The sequence below is a fragment of the Rhinolophus ferrumequinum genome, chromosome 19, assembly GCF_004115265.2.
Source record: "Rhinolophus ferrumequinum isolate MPI-CBG mRhiFer1 chromosome 19, mRhiFer1_v1.p, whole genome shotgun sequence".
NCBI classification, from domain to species: domain Eukaryota; kingdom Metazoa; phylum Chordata; class Mammalia; order Chiroptera; family Rhinolophidae; genus Rhinolophus; species Rhinolophus ferrumequinum.
In genome coordinates, this window is record NC_046302.1 from 9,925,733 (window position 1) to 9,942,410 (window position 16,678).

General features: G+C 37.5%; 1 protein-coding gene across 11 annotated transcripts in view; it reads right to left on the reverse strand.

Annotated features, from left to right (window-relative positions):
- PTPRM (protein tyrosine phosphatase receptor type M) overlaps positions 1-16,678 on the reverse strand; it is a 799,491-nt gene that overhangs the window by 458,087 nt on the left and 324,726 nt on the right. For all 11 annotated transcript variants that reach the window (XM_033087233.1, XM_033087234.1, XM_033087225.1 and 8 more), the window contains exon 6: positions 461-635. In XM_033087233.1, coding sequence (XP_032943124.1) covers positions 461-635 — 175 coding nt within the window. The remainder of the gene's footprint in view (positions 1-460; positions 636-16,678) is intronic.

Consider the following 16,678-nt stretch of genomic DNA (forward strand, 5'->3'; position numbering starts at 1 on the left):
TAACTGCCACATTATAAATGTTAACTCAGAGTTATCAACATGGCTTGTGTGATATGCCTAAGCATTTTTATACTGACATCGCTTCTTTTTATTAACCACCCTGCTATCATAAACACCCTGGCTGGTGAATATTTGCATTTTAAGTGATTTTCCATCAGTAAAAAAAATTTCATTCCTTAAAAAAATTTATAGGTTGTAATCTCTGTATACAGAGTATTGCGCAGAGCACATTTGTTGCTTTGTATGTAACTAAACCAACATAAACAAAATACATTTTTCAAAATATTGCTCATGTGCAAAATTTGTACTTAAAATGAAATATATCAATATAGCCTGTCACCAAACTACTGTTCAAAAAAATACAAGCATAAATTTGAGCTTTAAACAAATCATGAACTCATAACCGTGTCACATGTCTATCATCATAGAATATTTTGGGGTATAAAAATATATTAAATACCTTTAACTACCAATTCTGCATAGTTTGATATTCCAACACCTCCTTCTGTGCGAATCATGCAGCGGTACTTTCCAGCATCTCGTTTTGTCGTATTCACGACATTAAATGAAGCTATGAATCGTCGGGAACTAGTCACCTTTATTTCCTTCAGAGGAGCATCTCGTACATCAATACCCTGTATAAATGGGGGAAAGGAAGACAAAAAGAAACAATATCAGCTGTCATATCGAAACAGTACCTGATAGCATATCATCGATGTTATTTCCATGCAGACCTTCGTTCTGTTGTTTATTATCCATGGGTTGTTGTTCCAGGAGAACAGCTGGCCAGGAAACTGAAATACTGCTGTGATCAACACTTTCAAGACTGAGGGATGCAAAATTAAGTGTGCGGAAATGTCTTATTTTTGCCCCTTCAAGGTATTAATTATGTTAAATTAGCTCAACGGGAAGAGAGAAAATGCATATGGAAAAATGCTTTATTCGGCTCCCAAACTATCAACATTTGGTCTTTCCGTAACACTTTATCCTTGTTTTTTTTTTTGTTTTTTTTATGCTTGGCTAGGGAACAAAATTAACTCACACATTACTCTATTACTGACCTCAAATTTTCTATGAACAAATAAACAATTTATCAAAAATTACATTAAAATGTAATTAAGTATTAGTGTATTCCCTACGGAGCAGGTCTGAAGGACTAGTCTAAGCTTTACGATGTTCCTCCTGAATATACAAAACAAGCAGAAGTAGATGTGTAATATTACATGATACTGAAATGCAACAGAGCATTTCCTCTCTATATGCCATAGTCCCAGTACCGCACAAAGCAGGCTCCACCACTGGCCCAGCCTGGACTTACACTCTCCCTGCTACATTAAGTAAGTCTTTAGTTATGCACATTTGGAAACCCACTCTGAAGGTTACACATTTTAGTTCTATAATTTCTTTTATAATTATCAGGAAGGACATTATCTTTTAACATGTTATTTGCAGGTATTAAATAGAAAACAGTGAGCAGAGACCTTGAGGTTACTGCATGACACCAAAGGCTATGTCCGTTTACTCACCCAGCAACCAGTTTTGGGTGCCAAACTTGGAAGTATAGGCTTGAATACATAATCACAAATGGTGGCCAGAGCGGTGAAGGGACAGACCAGGTGGCTGGCAGAAATCACAGTGTGGACCAATGTTAGACATGGTGGCCATGGAAAGCCAGTTTGGAGAAGTGACATTGGAGCTGAGATGTGAAGAGTAAGTAGGAGCTAACCAGGCAAAGGGGGAGGGTGGAAGAGGTGCGTTCTAGTCAGAGGAAATAGTACAGGAAGCCCAAGGTGACTAGAAAGAGCTGGAAGCTTTGGATGTACTGAAGGCAGCCAGTGGAACTGGGGAGGTAGGCAAGCGTCTGTGCATTCAGGGACTTATAGGCTGTATTAAAATGTTTTGTATTTATAGGTATGAAAATGCTAGGTTACAAAACAATAAAACTCATCTGTATTTGTTGTGGATTTATATTATGTAAAATCTTTAAGAGCTTTTATCTGTGATATTTGTTTTGACAGTAGGTCCTAATGGACACGAGTTTGGGAGTTAGACTGACCAGGGTGCCAAACCTAGCTTCAAAGTGGTTGACCTTCCTAGAGCCTCCCCTGGCTCAATTTTAACAAGAAAATGATACAATTCACTTTCAGTGCTGTCTTGAGAATTTAGAGATCTGTGCAGGGAAACAGGCATGCTGACTGGCACTACACATGACTTCAAAGAGAAAGGCAGACAGACTGTCAAAATACCACCTTTTTACTGATGAACCTGATACTGCAAAATATGGCTGATGTGCACTAACAATGAGCTTGCAACACTGAAGTACAGAATTGAACACACTCACCCACACAACCACAGGCCGCACTAGAAAACCACAAGGCCTTCTGTAGGATGGAGGAACAGGGTTCATATGGGGAGTTAGCTGCCGAAGAAGGGGTGGGGCTGTGTACGCTCCGAGATTCCTTCCCAGGCAGCTCCTGCTTAGGCAGAGCAAAAAGGCATCAGGAGTGCTGCACTAGTCCAGTTCCTGCCACAGGGAAGGAAACATCAGGAGTGCGAAAGAAGAGTTCCACCCATATCATCTTTAGCATTATCTGTCAAAACAGCCTTGTTACGAGTTTAAAAAGTCATAAATCAGAATGTGAAGTTACATAGATTCCTCACATGTCGTGTGTGTGTGTGTGTGTGTGTGTGTGTGTGTGTGTGTGTGTGTTTATTAAATCCTCTAAATTTGGTCTGAAGAGAGCACCAAGAATTTAGAAAAACAAAACAAAATCAATCCTGTATTATTAATTACATTATTCCTCTCTGTATTGCATACACTGTCCCCCATTTTCTCCCCCAAATAAATAATCAAATTCTACCCATAGGAGTAATCTTAGACCTACTGTTCTATAAAATTAAGTTTGTCTTTTTTTAAACGGAAAAAAAAAATCAAATCTTCAGTTTTGAGGGGGAAAAGAATTAAGCCCTAAAGAAAGGGGAAAAAAAAATCAGACCTTTAAGTATTTGTTTTGTTTATTAATGATAAAAACAACAAAAGGGTTATCTACTTATTTATTTACTTACTTGTGGCATGAATCTTATAAGAATATACTTCTATAGTAATCCTGTAATATCTGTCCTAATAAAATAAGCCTGTCTCAAAAGAATGTTTACTCAAAAGAATTTTAAAGTATCCACTTATTGATCCCTCACAACTATTCAAGGCTGTACTGAGGGCACTCAAGTTTAAGAAAACCTCCTTTTTGAATTTATACATATGCTGAGAGGAGTATTACTTCACAGTTGTTATCTTCATGCCACAGATTCATCCTTTAAAATAAACACCTTCAAACTAACAACGCTACACAACTGTACTGAGTCACGTCATGCACTCTCAGGAATAAGGATTTTTGTTGTTGTTTTTTGTTTTGTTTTGTTTTAATCCCATGTATTTAATCACACCAAAAGTTAGATTTAGCTTCTTCAAGAGAAATAGTACCTAGGACGGAGAGACCAAGAGCTAAATAGCTAAATCCATATCAAATCATAAATCTTGCTCAAATCTGCAGGTCATTTTGTATAAAATCATTCACATGTATATGAATCCAAGAATTCATTCAGCCAACACTTAGTAAAAATGTTTTGTGAGATAGGCACTCTATCAATATATAGGGAGCATAGAATTAAAAGAACAATCCCGTACCTAACTGAATTTATCCTCTGGTTAGAAAAACAGACAAGTAAGGCAATAATATCGTGTTTCCCCGGAAATAAGACCTAGCTGGACAATCAGCTCTAGTGCTTCTTTTGGAGCAAAAATTAATATAAGACCCGGTCTTATATTATTTTACAATATTATAGTAAAATAAGACCGGGTCTTATATAATATAATGTAAGTTCGGGTCTTATATTAATTTTTGCTCCAAAAGACGCTTTAGAGCTAACTGTCCATCTAGGTCTTATTTTCGGGGAACATGGTAGTTACAGTACAGAGCAATGAACTGCCTAACACAGCAAACCCAGAAAAAGGGGACCTCACTGGAGACAGGTGTGAGGGTTGACTTTGTAGAAAAGCTACTCAAGCCCAGGCTTGAGGATGCACAGGAGTTTCTCAGGCAGTAAAAGAGAAGAAATGGAGCCCAATATGCAAGAATGCTACAAGAGTCAAGAGCGAAGAGAGCATGGAACCATAGAAGAAAGTAAAACTGATACAACATGGCTAGAACAGGAGTGCTTCCATGAACAGCAGGTGATGAGGCTAGAAAGATAAGCACAATATAGATTGCGTGAAGGAATGGGACATGTTGACAGTTATATTTTATCTCGATGCCAGGAAAGGAAGGATTTCAAGCAAAACGGTGACATGAACACATCTATGGGTATGGTAATAGACTGAAGGAAAGAGGATGGGAGCCTAAGTGATGTCAAGGAAACTGGTTATATATTTTTTCAGAAATCATAGTAACAAATGACAAAAAGAAGGATGAGAAAGAGGAAGGGAAAGATTGTAAATATATTTAAGAAATAAAGTCAACAAAAAGTGTGTTATATTGCAATAACATCTTTCTTTTCTAGCAGACTATAAGGTCCACAATGTCAAGAAACAGTTAAGTCATTGTGTGTACGTAGGTGTACAAGAAATAGAACCCAGTAAATACAGAGGGTGCTAAAAAATGTATATACATTTTAAGAAAGAAAACTGTATTAAAATTGTAATATTCAACACATACCGATAACAAAAGATGAATACAAGTCATGTTTGACTTCTGCAATTACAAGAGGTGCTCAAAGTGGTTACCATCAACGTCCAGACACTTCTGATTAAGGCAAACTACTGCTTGAGCAACATTGACCAAAGTGTCCACTTGTATACATTTTTTTGGGGCACCCCTGATATTTGCTGACTCTAGGAATCACAGCCTCAGGGGAAAACAAAAGTTCCAAAGGTAGAAGAGAAATATGAGGTTGTTAAATTAACAGATTTATAACCCAGACTGTAATATTTGGCAAGTCTTTATTTACAAAAGGAAGACCAATATAGAAAATTAAAAGTATATTTTAGAGGTTCTCTGTGTCCCTCAGTCAGAAACATCACCCACTTATTGTGATTGTGGTAGGCAGTAGAATGGCCCCCAAAGATAAGTCTATTCCCCAGTTCCTAGAAACTGTGAATGTGTTCCTTTACACAAAAGGGAGTTTGCAGATGTGATTAAAATAAGGCTCTGCAGATGGAAGATTATGCTAGATCAACCAGGTGGGCTCAATGTCCTTACAGTGTAGGAGGAGGGTGGGAGGGTCAAATGCAGAAGAAGGAGATGTGATTGCAAAGGTTGGAAAAAGGAGATGTGAAAGCAAAGGTTGGAGTGATGTGCTCTGAGGATGGAGGAAGGGACCATGAGCCAAGAAATGAAGGTGGTCTCTAGAAGCTGTAAAAGGCGAGGGACAGATTCTCCCCTGTAGCTTCCAGAAGGAACCAGCCCTGCCACCACCTTACTTTAGGACTTCTCATCCGCAGATCTGTAAGATAAGAAAGCTACTAAGTTTTTGGTAATTTGTTATGAAAAAGCCTAGGGCTTTTCAAAGATGTACAGTCATGAGCTGTTTAACAATGGGGATACATTCTGCGAAATGCATCATTGGGCAGTTTTGCCATTGTACAAACATCAAAGAGTGACTTACACAAACCTAGATGGTATAGCCTACTGCACACCTAGGCTGCATGATTTAGCGTATTACTCCTAGGCTACAAGCCTGTACAGCAAGTTACTGTAGTGAATACTGTACGCAATTAAAATACAATGTTAATTATTTGTGTATCTAGAAAAGGTACAGTAAAAATACGGTATAAAAGACAGAAAAATGATTCATCTGCATAGGGCACTCACGATGTATGAAGTTGCTCCGGTGAGTGAGTGAGTGAGTGAGTGAGTGGTGAGTGAATGTGAAGGCCCAGGACATTACTGTGCACTTCTGGAGCCTTTATAAACACTATACTGAGGCCACACTAAATTTATTAAAAAACAAGATTAAATCAAGAAAGAATGATGCAATCAAGAAACGCAGTAAACAGGAGATGTATGAGGCTGCTGCGGCATAACATGGCACACCGTTTTAGAGCACACTTTGTTTTTGTAAGTAGAAAGACTACACTCTAAAATAACAATTAAAAGTACAGGATAGGAAATACATAAACCAGTAACATAGTTGTTTATTATCATTATCAAGTATTAGGTACTGTACATAATTGTATCTAATTATGCCAATGTTTACCGCAGCATTATTCACAACAGCCATAAGGTGGACAACAACCCAAGTGTCCATTGATGGATGAATGGATAAATAAAATGATGTCCACACATACAGTGGAATATCATTTAGCCTTAAAAAGGAAGGAAATTCTGACACATGCTACAATATGGATGAACCTTGACAACGTTATGTTAAGTGAAATAAACCAGTCACAAAAGACAAATATGGTATAATTCCACTTCTATGAGGTATCTAGATTTGGCAAATTTACAGGGACAGAAAGCAAATGGAGGTTACCAGGGACTGGGGAAGAGGGTGAAGGGAAGTTATTTCTTAATGGTTTTTGTTTCAGGTGATGGAAAAGTTTTGTCAACAACAGTGGTAATAGTTAACACAATTTTGTGAATGTACTTAATGCCACTCAATTCTACACTTAAAAGTGGTCAAAATGGTAAATTTCATGTTATGTATATTAAACCATCACTATGTACTGCAGTTCAAAAGCATAAACTCCAGCTTTTGCACCTACATTTGAAGACTACCCTGAAGTAACCTGGTGTACAGGTAAAGAAAGCACAGGCAAAATGCACTTGGTGAGCTGAATGGAGAACGGAATGGGAGACACAAAGCAGATGTCGTATGTCCAAGCAGGGACAGAACACAAGAGAGGAAGGCTTTATTTAGGTGGGGTCGAGCAAATTCACAATCCAGACAGCAGAGGATTATAGATGTCTATAAGATAATAGACATACCTTGTACATTTCAGATCTACACAAAATATATTCTTAGGAAAATGAAAAGGAAGTGATTTTTAAATTCAAATATTTACTATAGAAACTTATTGTTTAAATACAGGAAATAAAAAAATACGGACATTTGAAAAAGTGTATATAATCCTATCACTTAGAGATAAATATTTCGGGATATTTCAGTTTGCTTTTTCGGTTCTGTTACACATTATTTTATTCAAATAAAATTTGAAACGGTGGTCCAAAATATATATAAAAGGTTTTATTTCTTTCATTAAACTTCCTGTGATATCTGTAGAATTTTTCATACCATTAGATTGTTTCAAAAACATGCTTTTTAATGTTTCCCATTTTATGGCTAGAGCCATTATTTATGTAAAATCTCCCTATTGCTATACATTTAAATTATTTATATTTTTCACTATTATAAATGATTTTAGGACAATCCTTACTTCCTAAAATTGTTATGTTAAAGGGAAATAAAATTTTTAAGGATTTTTAAATAACATAAATGATCTACAGCAAGTTAGTATCTCTTTACAACAATTTGTGTTTATTAACGAAAGTTCAAATGGTTCCTAAGATCAAGATATTTGAATATTTTGAATATTACAAACAGATTAAACAGGACAGAGGATTGACCTAAATCACTGACCTTTTCTTACTAATGTTTCATAAACAGTATGTAACAGAAAAAACCTAAAAACGAACACACAAAAACTTCATCTTATCTTGAGAGAAAGATCAAATATTCAGGAGAATATTTTTATTTATTTTGGTGGTACTGTATGGCTTCTACAGTGTAAATTCAGTTATTCTCTTACTACATAGCATTTTAAAATTAAATAAATCCCATTTTTAATTTTTTCAAGTATGATAAATTACCTATCATATTCTGAATTGCAGTCTACACTGACCTCTTTCCACAGGACAAAGATATTCCTTGAAATTCACATCTTCAATATCCATAAGTGGATATTTCTAAAAATGGAATATGCAAACCAAAGTAAGATTAAGTGTGCTTAAGATAATTTAACTGAAGAGCATGTAGCACTACTAAAACGCACTCGTGTACTTAGAATTAGGGGCTGCATGGTAATATTTAAATATCTGTAAGATTAATCATTTGAATGATGCATATCACTTAAATTTGTGGCATTTCCAGTATTTCAGACAAGTAGGGAACCCCACTTTGAAAGCATGAGCTAGAATAGCTAACTAAAGACTGTCAACTACTGAGGACTTATGTAAGATTAATGAAATGAGCAGAGAACAGACCACAGAAGTCTAAAGGAGGCAGGAGAGCAGCAAGAGAGGGTGGGAAGACTGAAAGAATAAAGGAAGGAAGAGGAAAAAGTGAGACATACAAAGGAGAAAAGGGGGGGAATAGTGCAAAGACAAAGTCACGAAGGAAGGAACGCAGAGGCGTTGGGCGAAGTGATAGTAGAAAAGGGGAGCATAGCAGAGGAAAGGCTCAAAAATCGAAGAGAAAGAGACGGAGAGGCACAGGAATGAGAGCAGACCCAACGCCCAAACATGTGAGAAAGACTAAGTCACATGGGGAGAACACAATATTGAATTGGACAACATTCCTTTTCTTTGAAATCGTGACATTTATATTGTAATAAGAGTCCCCTTGTTTCTTGATGCTGAAAAAATGTGTTATATCCAACAGTGACTTTACGTTGTATATTAACTCAATTATCAGATAACATGCATAAAAAGGCTGGGTTAATGGAGGAGAAATGAAGGGATGTCCTCAGAGTACTGATACGGGAAGAGAGAGCTCGCCCTTCACTTTGTGAGTGTCAAATCCTATTTCTGTGCCATTAGGAAAGAGGAAGGCACAGCGTTTGTGGCCACTGGCCAGGCATCCGGCATATCGCGTATGCTGTCTCCACGGACAGGAGGAGAGTGACATGGACAAATGCCGGGAAAGTTGGGTGGGCTAGAAACCTGGGAATGACCGGAGTTCGTGGCTGCTCGTCAGCATGGAGGTGGAAGGACATTTCTGGAGCTTTGACACAGGTTATTTCTTTGGCTCCAACATATCAAGTGATGCCTTTGATAAAGTCATAGATGTGTTTGTCAAATGTATAGTTGATAATTAACCAGCACATGAATGAATAAAATGGGAGAAAAGTCAATGATTTCTACAAAGCCTAACAATGAATTTAAACCAACAAGATAAACATCAATCAAAATAAATGTGAACGAATCCTGTACTTCCTTCTTGTAAAAATCAGACTTGACAAGTAAGTAACTGAAGATGTGACTAAGGAGCACCATCATCACTTAAAGGTATACAGGGATTGAGAAGTGGAGTTTTTTAAAAGCTACTTCAATTTTTAGTTGTCTAAATAGAAACAAAGTACCCTGAGAGGTGGTGCTGGGCGACACCACCAGGAGGCTGCAGAAGGCCTACTTTCTGAGGAGCCTATGAGAAGGCTTGCTTCGAGGAATATGAACAGGACACTGAAGCACGTATCTTCTCCACAGGTGAAGAGCTGGTAAGCACCTGGAAACAGGCAGCTCAGGAGGGAAGAGGACAGCCGCCTCCCAATATTGAAATACCAGGCATGTAGAATGGGAGCTGTATCTGAATGTCACGGCCATGAGCTCGGTAACTATCTGTAACACTTGGGGTAAAATGTGGTTCAGAATTCAGGTTTGTTTTTAATTTTAAAAAAGTGTATATACTGTGTATTATTATGTGAGGCCCCCAGGAGAGCACGGGTCAGCATCTCATAACCGGAAATACTGATATTTCTGCACCAAAACTTAAGAATATTAAGTATAAAGAGGAAAAACAGGTCATAAATAGCTGCACATCACTTCAGGTCAAGTTTGATAAAATGAATTACAAAAATGGGCAAGTTTCGCTACTAAATTAGGTATGAAGAACTGTCAGTTTTTAGATTTTGGAATAAAGGAGTGATCTCCAAGAATGTACACAACCAGTGTCACTCACCTGCACATGCAATCACCACCCCTCCACCACACACGCCCCGCCACCACTCTGCCAGCTACCTGTATAGAGCATATCAAATGTATTATAGATGTTGGACTGAGGCTTGCAAAACAAGTTGTTTACTGGTAGGGACAGTACTATGGCCACACGTGTGAGACTGATAAGAGTGAATTAAAAACACTGTTTTTCTGTGAAACTGAGCATAACAAAATTGAGTGATAAACACATTCACCAAAACAACTTCTGGTTATCACCTAAGACGTAAACAAGTCCAATGAAAAGAGGATAAAAGCAGAACTCCAGCAATGCTGTGAGTAGTCCGACTGGGCGCTCGGCTAAGATCTTCTATGAGGTGCAAGCTGCAAGAACTTGCAAGTTCTTCCTTGCAAGATCAGCTTGCCTCAGACCCGTCCTGGGCCCGGTCATCTCTCCCGGACCAGGGACCGTCCCCACCTCGATTGACTCTGGGACTTGGTTCGTTATTAAATTCGATTCTATTCTGTGTAACCTTCTGTGCTTACCAGAGCACTGGCCTCTGGAGGGACATTGGCTCCCAAATAAAGCTGTGTTACTCACTCTACCTGAACCTGTGTGCCGGGACTTTGTTCCCCATTCATGTCACGAGTACCATGCAGGGTTACAGGGCCCTGCCGAGGGGTTAATATCCCATTGACTTTCAGGAATAGACTGAAATATGGTGACTGTCTTACAGGCACTCGCGACATTACCTCAGCTCCAGCCACACTGGGCTCCCTGTGTCCCTTCACCACCCAGACACGGTCCTCCCTCCAGGAATGCTCTCCCCAACTTGTCCCCATAGCTCAAGTGTATTCTCAGTGACCCTAGATTTAAAACTGAAACCTGCTCCTGTATGGCACTACTTATCCCCACTCCTGCCTAGCTTCTCTTGCATGACACTGGCCACTTTGTAACACACTGCATGGCTTACTTATTATGGCATTGTCTAGCCTCCACCCCCTACGAGAATACAAGTGCCACAAAGGCAGGGATCTTTGCCAGGATTTTTATTTCTGTTTCTCTAGCACGAAAACCTTGCCTGCTGCGTCCTAGGGAAGGCTGGTAGTAACATGAAAAAGGATTTAGGCATTTAGGGTGACTAAACAAGTTGACTTTTAAGATGCCTTTTGGTCCTCCGATACCATTCCTCAGGTCAGAATTAAACAGGGAGTTGCGGGGAATAGCGACCAACTAGTTTTTTCTGAGGCAAGGAGGTGTGAAAAGGCCCTAGAGTCCCTTTCCCCGTGTGCCTTTCTCCATGACAGGGATGATCAGACAGGACAATGTGTTTAGAACTTCCAGTACTCCTGAGCATCTAGGAGCCAATGGGGAAAGGTTTTGTTATTCTAGCAGAACAAAATGATAAAAATGTCCATTTGGGTAGAGATAGCAAATTTGTCAGCCAGTTTTCTCTCAATGTTCACAGGGTTGGAAAGAGGCAGTCCAGCCAAAGACGGGAGCTCCATGTTCTTAATAACCGCATTATAGCAGGACGATGAGAAATCACCAAGGGTGGGCACTCCAATCGCTCTTTACAGTATTAGAGTTAACTGGCACAGAGAGCCTAGAACACAACTGCCGGGAACAAAACTCCATACTCCATGCAAAGCGTGATGCCTGAAAGTCCAAGGTTGTTAGAGAAATTGCTGACCCGTCTTAGTTTAACTTAATGAAACCACCATAATGGCCATATCTGAGAGGAAATGACCTTAATGGAATAAAACACAGCTTTTTATAAAAGCACGAGTATCTTTAAACACGCATGTATTTCAATTTAAGCAAGCTAGAAAAGAAGTACTGATAGTTATTTCAATTAGGCTTACAAGCTTCTTTATGCAGTGGACTAAATCTAGGACTTCTAAATGAGCAGTCATTTACCAGCAAAAAGATATATATTAAGTCTTTCAGAAATAGTTTCACAATAATCAGAGCAATGATTGAAAGAAATTGAGGTCTGGGAAGGTAGCTGCACTTGGAACAAATTAATCAATCCCCAGGCATTCTGTAGTTGCTGTTAGTGCACAGGCTTGGAGGAGATACAGGCCAGCCACAGGTGGGGATTAAGCTGCACTTTCATTTTATTCAACAGGGAAAACAGTCCTGATTATCCAACTTTCAAATATGCTCTTTTGTAAGGTACTGATTGAAATTCTTAACACTGGGAACACTAATAATATTAGCAGGGCCCGGAATAATTTTGTTTAAAACACTTTATGTAATCTAAATCTAACAATAATTGAATATATCAACAAATCTACTTTCTGGAGCTCATATACTTTTTTATTTCAGTAACCAAGATAGTACTGACCGTTGCTTTCTAGGCTATAACCAAGCTAAACATTTTTATCAGTTTGGAATATCAGAACCAGAAGTACTTACTTATATTATCATACACTATGAATATATATTAAGTGTACTTTAATTGGCAAATAGATATAAAGACAGTCAAAGTAATATGCAGATATCTAAAATAATGTATTATTTGAACACATAATAGTCTTATAGACATGTTAAAGTAAAAAATTGATTATGGGAATTTAGAACCTCATTGTAATAGATAGACATACCATGTTTCCCCAAAAATAAGACCTAGCTCTAACAATCAGCTCTAACGCGTCTTTTGGAGCAAAAATTAATATAAGACCCGGTATTATATTATATTATATTATATTATATTATATTATATTATATTATACTTGGTCTTATATTATAGTCAAATAAGACCAAGTCTTATATTAAATTTTGCTCCAAAGGACGCATTAGAGGTGATTGCCCAGCTAAGACTTATTTTCGGGAAAGTACGGTAGTCCATTTCATATTTGTAATATTTGACTAATATTATTTAACCAACCTGTGTTTAAACTTTATTTATAAATTCATCCAAATAATATAGGCTATACACAATAAATGCAGTAATTAGATATGTCAATGAAATTAGAAGTTCTTTAGCCTTAAAATCCACATGCTGACTGGATTAATCCAGCCCCGTCAAACTAAGGAGCCTGACACTGACTGACATTGCCTGTTCGGTTAAAGTTCGGGTTTGGAAGGCCAGGACTTGACCCTGTTTATTTCAAAACTATAACAAGGGCACTCTAATCTGAGGAAGATGGCAGTGCCTGTGTCATCATTCATGATCTAAAAGACTAGGCTCGTCATAAACATGGCTGGCTAAGCACATCACTTTTCCAAATCAATATGCCTTAAGATACATAACTCTTTTTGAAAACACAGTTGAAAAAAGATAGAGATGCAAGATAAAAGAGGCAAAAAGCCTGGTAGTTCTGAATTGGAACTGGAATTGCCACTATGGTCTCAGGACATGTTTTATTTTTAAATGTGCGTATGTGTGCAAACATATACATCCTAGCTCTGTCAGATGGGAAGATCCAGAAACATGAAATAGCAGTAAGGACTACCTCTGTGGTCAGATTATAATTTTTAATTACCAGTTCCCGCTAAAAAAGAACAAGGACTCCCTGGAGAAATGGCTGATTCTAGGACATTGAGGTGGAAAATGTAAAAATGTAAGCCTGGGACATATTGTCACGCCAGAAAGCAAGAAAGCAATTTGAGATGGCCCAGGACAGGGTTCACCCAACCTTAGTAAGCCCCACAGTGTAGGGGTGAAAGATTTGAACAGTAATAAAGGTAATAAGTGTGATGAATCAAAATGTGTTTAAATCCACAAGTTGACGATAATGACTATGGCAATGACAATAACACCAAAACCTCTTTGGTCACTTTTAGGGGACACCAATGAACAACCTCATTATTTTGAAAACTTGCTAAAAAAGACAAAGCATCAAGTATTTGTCCCATCTTTCTTTTATGATTTATATACCAGGGTAGCCAAACAGTTGATATGAAAGAACTTGACATTTCAGAAGTATTCTATCTACTAAACAAAGAAGGACTGATATCATTGAGCCATTCTGCAACCCAATCCTGAATGAATTTGTAATCTAGGAATAATCATCAATGGCAGGTAACATCACAAAAAGAGACATAATTTGCTAGAAGCACACTAATAGTCAGAAGAACACATTAAATGACACTATTGGAAGGCAAAGAGCAAAATTCAAAATGTGGGAAACTATAGGACAAGCACAGTTTCAACAACCACCACCACCACCATAACCGAGAAAATAGGATGAAGAACCTAAAGATACAAAGGACTTAAAAGACTCATCATCCAGTTGCAAAGTATAAACTTTACTGCAATCATAATTCAAACAATCTGCTAAAAGAAATAAAGTTATAAGACAATCAAGGAAATGTGAACACTGACTTTTCTAGGGCTTATACAGTTACTATTATTATTATAAGGACTCTTCTCTTTTAGAGCAGGGGTCTGAAGCTAAATCCAGCCCCCTGTCTGTTTTGTACAGCTCATAAAAGCTAAGAATGGTTTTTACATTTTTTAAATGGTGGAAAAAAATCAAAAGAAGAGTAATACCTTTTGAAAATGAAAATTACATAAAATCTGAATTTCAGTGTCCATACATAAAGCTGTGTTGAACACAGCCACACTCATTCTTTTTGTGTTGTCTGCAGCTGCTCTCCTACTATAATGGCAGAGCTGAATAGCAGCGACAGAGACAACTGGCCAGCAAAATTTGCTATCTAGCCCTTTGCAGGAAAAGTTTGCCAATCCCTATTTTAGAGAAACATTTACAAGTTAAAATGATAACATGACAGATTCTTTCAAAAAAATCACAGGGGGAGCAGGTGGAAATATTCATGAAGCAACTGGCCACATATTGTTAGTTCAAGTTGGATGCTGAGTATATTAAGTTCATTATATTATTCTCTCTACCTCTGAATATATTTACCATTTCTATAATCAAAATAAAAATAAACTTTTCTTCAAAGAAGCAATTAGAAAGTAATCTTCCATTTTTGCATTTTTGAATACTATTTTAACCATAATTATTTTCCCAGGAAAACAGATGGATTTGCTGCTGGCTTATAAAAACTCCAATGATATATGAATCAAAGAACCATTTTGACAACATGTCATTCACTTCCTGCAAAAGAATCAAGTCATTTATACAGTAAAGGTACCACCAAAGTAAAAGAGAAAATACAGTTTGGCAAAGGGGGCCTTATCCCAGGGGTAGCAGCCTTCTTTTGCAGCAACATTTGCATAACTAACAATCACACATCTAGCTCATGGAAAGTGTGCAATATACATTTCTTGGATGAAAGTAATAATAGGCTTCCAAATTTTAAGAATAAACAGAAACTCGATTAATTTGTCATTTGTCCTTTGTGTTTAGTGGGCATCACTTCTTATAACAGACAAACAATTTTATTACACTTGGACAATAGCCAATTCCTTTTCCTTTGAATGAGGGAATGAAGACTGGCATTTTTATAAGTAGGAGCGATGCAGAAGAGAATAATGATCTGCTTTATGATTTCAAAGTTCATCCTCTGTAGGAACTTCCTGTCTGCTACTGTGTGCCAGCCAGAGATGTCTACAGCCTTGTCTCAAACTGGGTCATGCTAGAACTAAACGCAGCATGATTTGTTCTCCATTCCCACTTTTATGCTCCTAAAGATATTTTTGAAATTAAAGTCCATCGAAAGTTGTCAAGTTTTCTTTCCATCTCAAGAAAAGACCTAAGTAAACTTTCCTCTCTCTTTTCTAGGTGCTGAGTACCAGCTTACCAGACTTATGAAATTCCAGCTTACCAGACTGAGATCTTCTAGAACTTTCAAGGCCACCTAAGGTACATATGTAAACCTCCTAACTAAAACATTTTCCATTTTGTCCTCCCCTTCCAATAAAAAGAGACAGAGAAGGAAAAAACTAGCAATTCTAATAGTGTCCAAACTTGTCAGGACCCTTGTTCAAGACTTGGATCACTAAAAGGAGACAGACGAGGCAGAGTATTAGTATCCTCAGCCCACAAGCACCAGAATTCCGGAGCATGGCTATCTTCGTCTTGTCTTCTTATGACAGCTGTGGATTCTTGAAGCAAGAAAAATAAATGAACATTTTCATGAATATGATTAAAAAAAAAAACAGAATAAATGCTTTCAAAGGATTTATGGTTCTTGAGTCCAAAGCAAGCAGTCCTTAAAATTACTAGTTGATACCTTTCTCTTCTGCCTTCCAAATTGAACCATCCTGACCTGTACTTTTCAAAGTTCAATTGCACATCCAGGCCCAGAGACCTTTAGATTGCCATGGAGGAGAAATCCCACTGCTGCCTTAGCTTTACCTGGTGCTACCTACTCAGACCACCAGCTGCTTATACCTTTTTTGACTGAGTTAGGTAATATCACAAAGTAAAATTTATTAATTAAATTCTTCCAGAATCTCCCTAGACATGTAATATGGTTTCATCACTGTAAAATAAATCTTTACCTTTAAATTAATGTAATCCAAAATCATGCTAAATTAAAACGCATGGTATATACTTTGAAGGCTTTTGATGGTTTCTGTCTGAATGTTCAACACTGTATTATATATATGGATATTTAACTGACCAAAATAATCATGAATGTGATTGCAACCACTCAAAATTTTAAGGAGCAAATGGTTCCTATAGCAACTAAAGACAGTCCTTTATGTGCATTCCTGGTATTTTCTATGATGTTATATTTGTGCTTTAATATATATGCTGTAAAATACCCAAGTTAAGCTTGCCCAGGGAACCGTAATTTTTCTCCTTTTCGAATCATTTTATGGAATTTA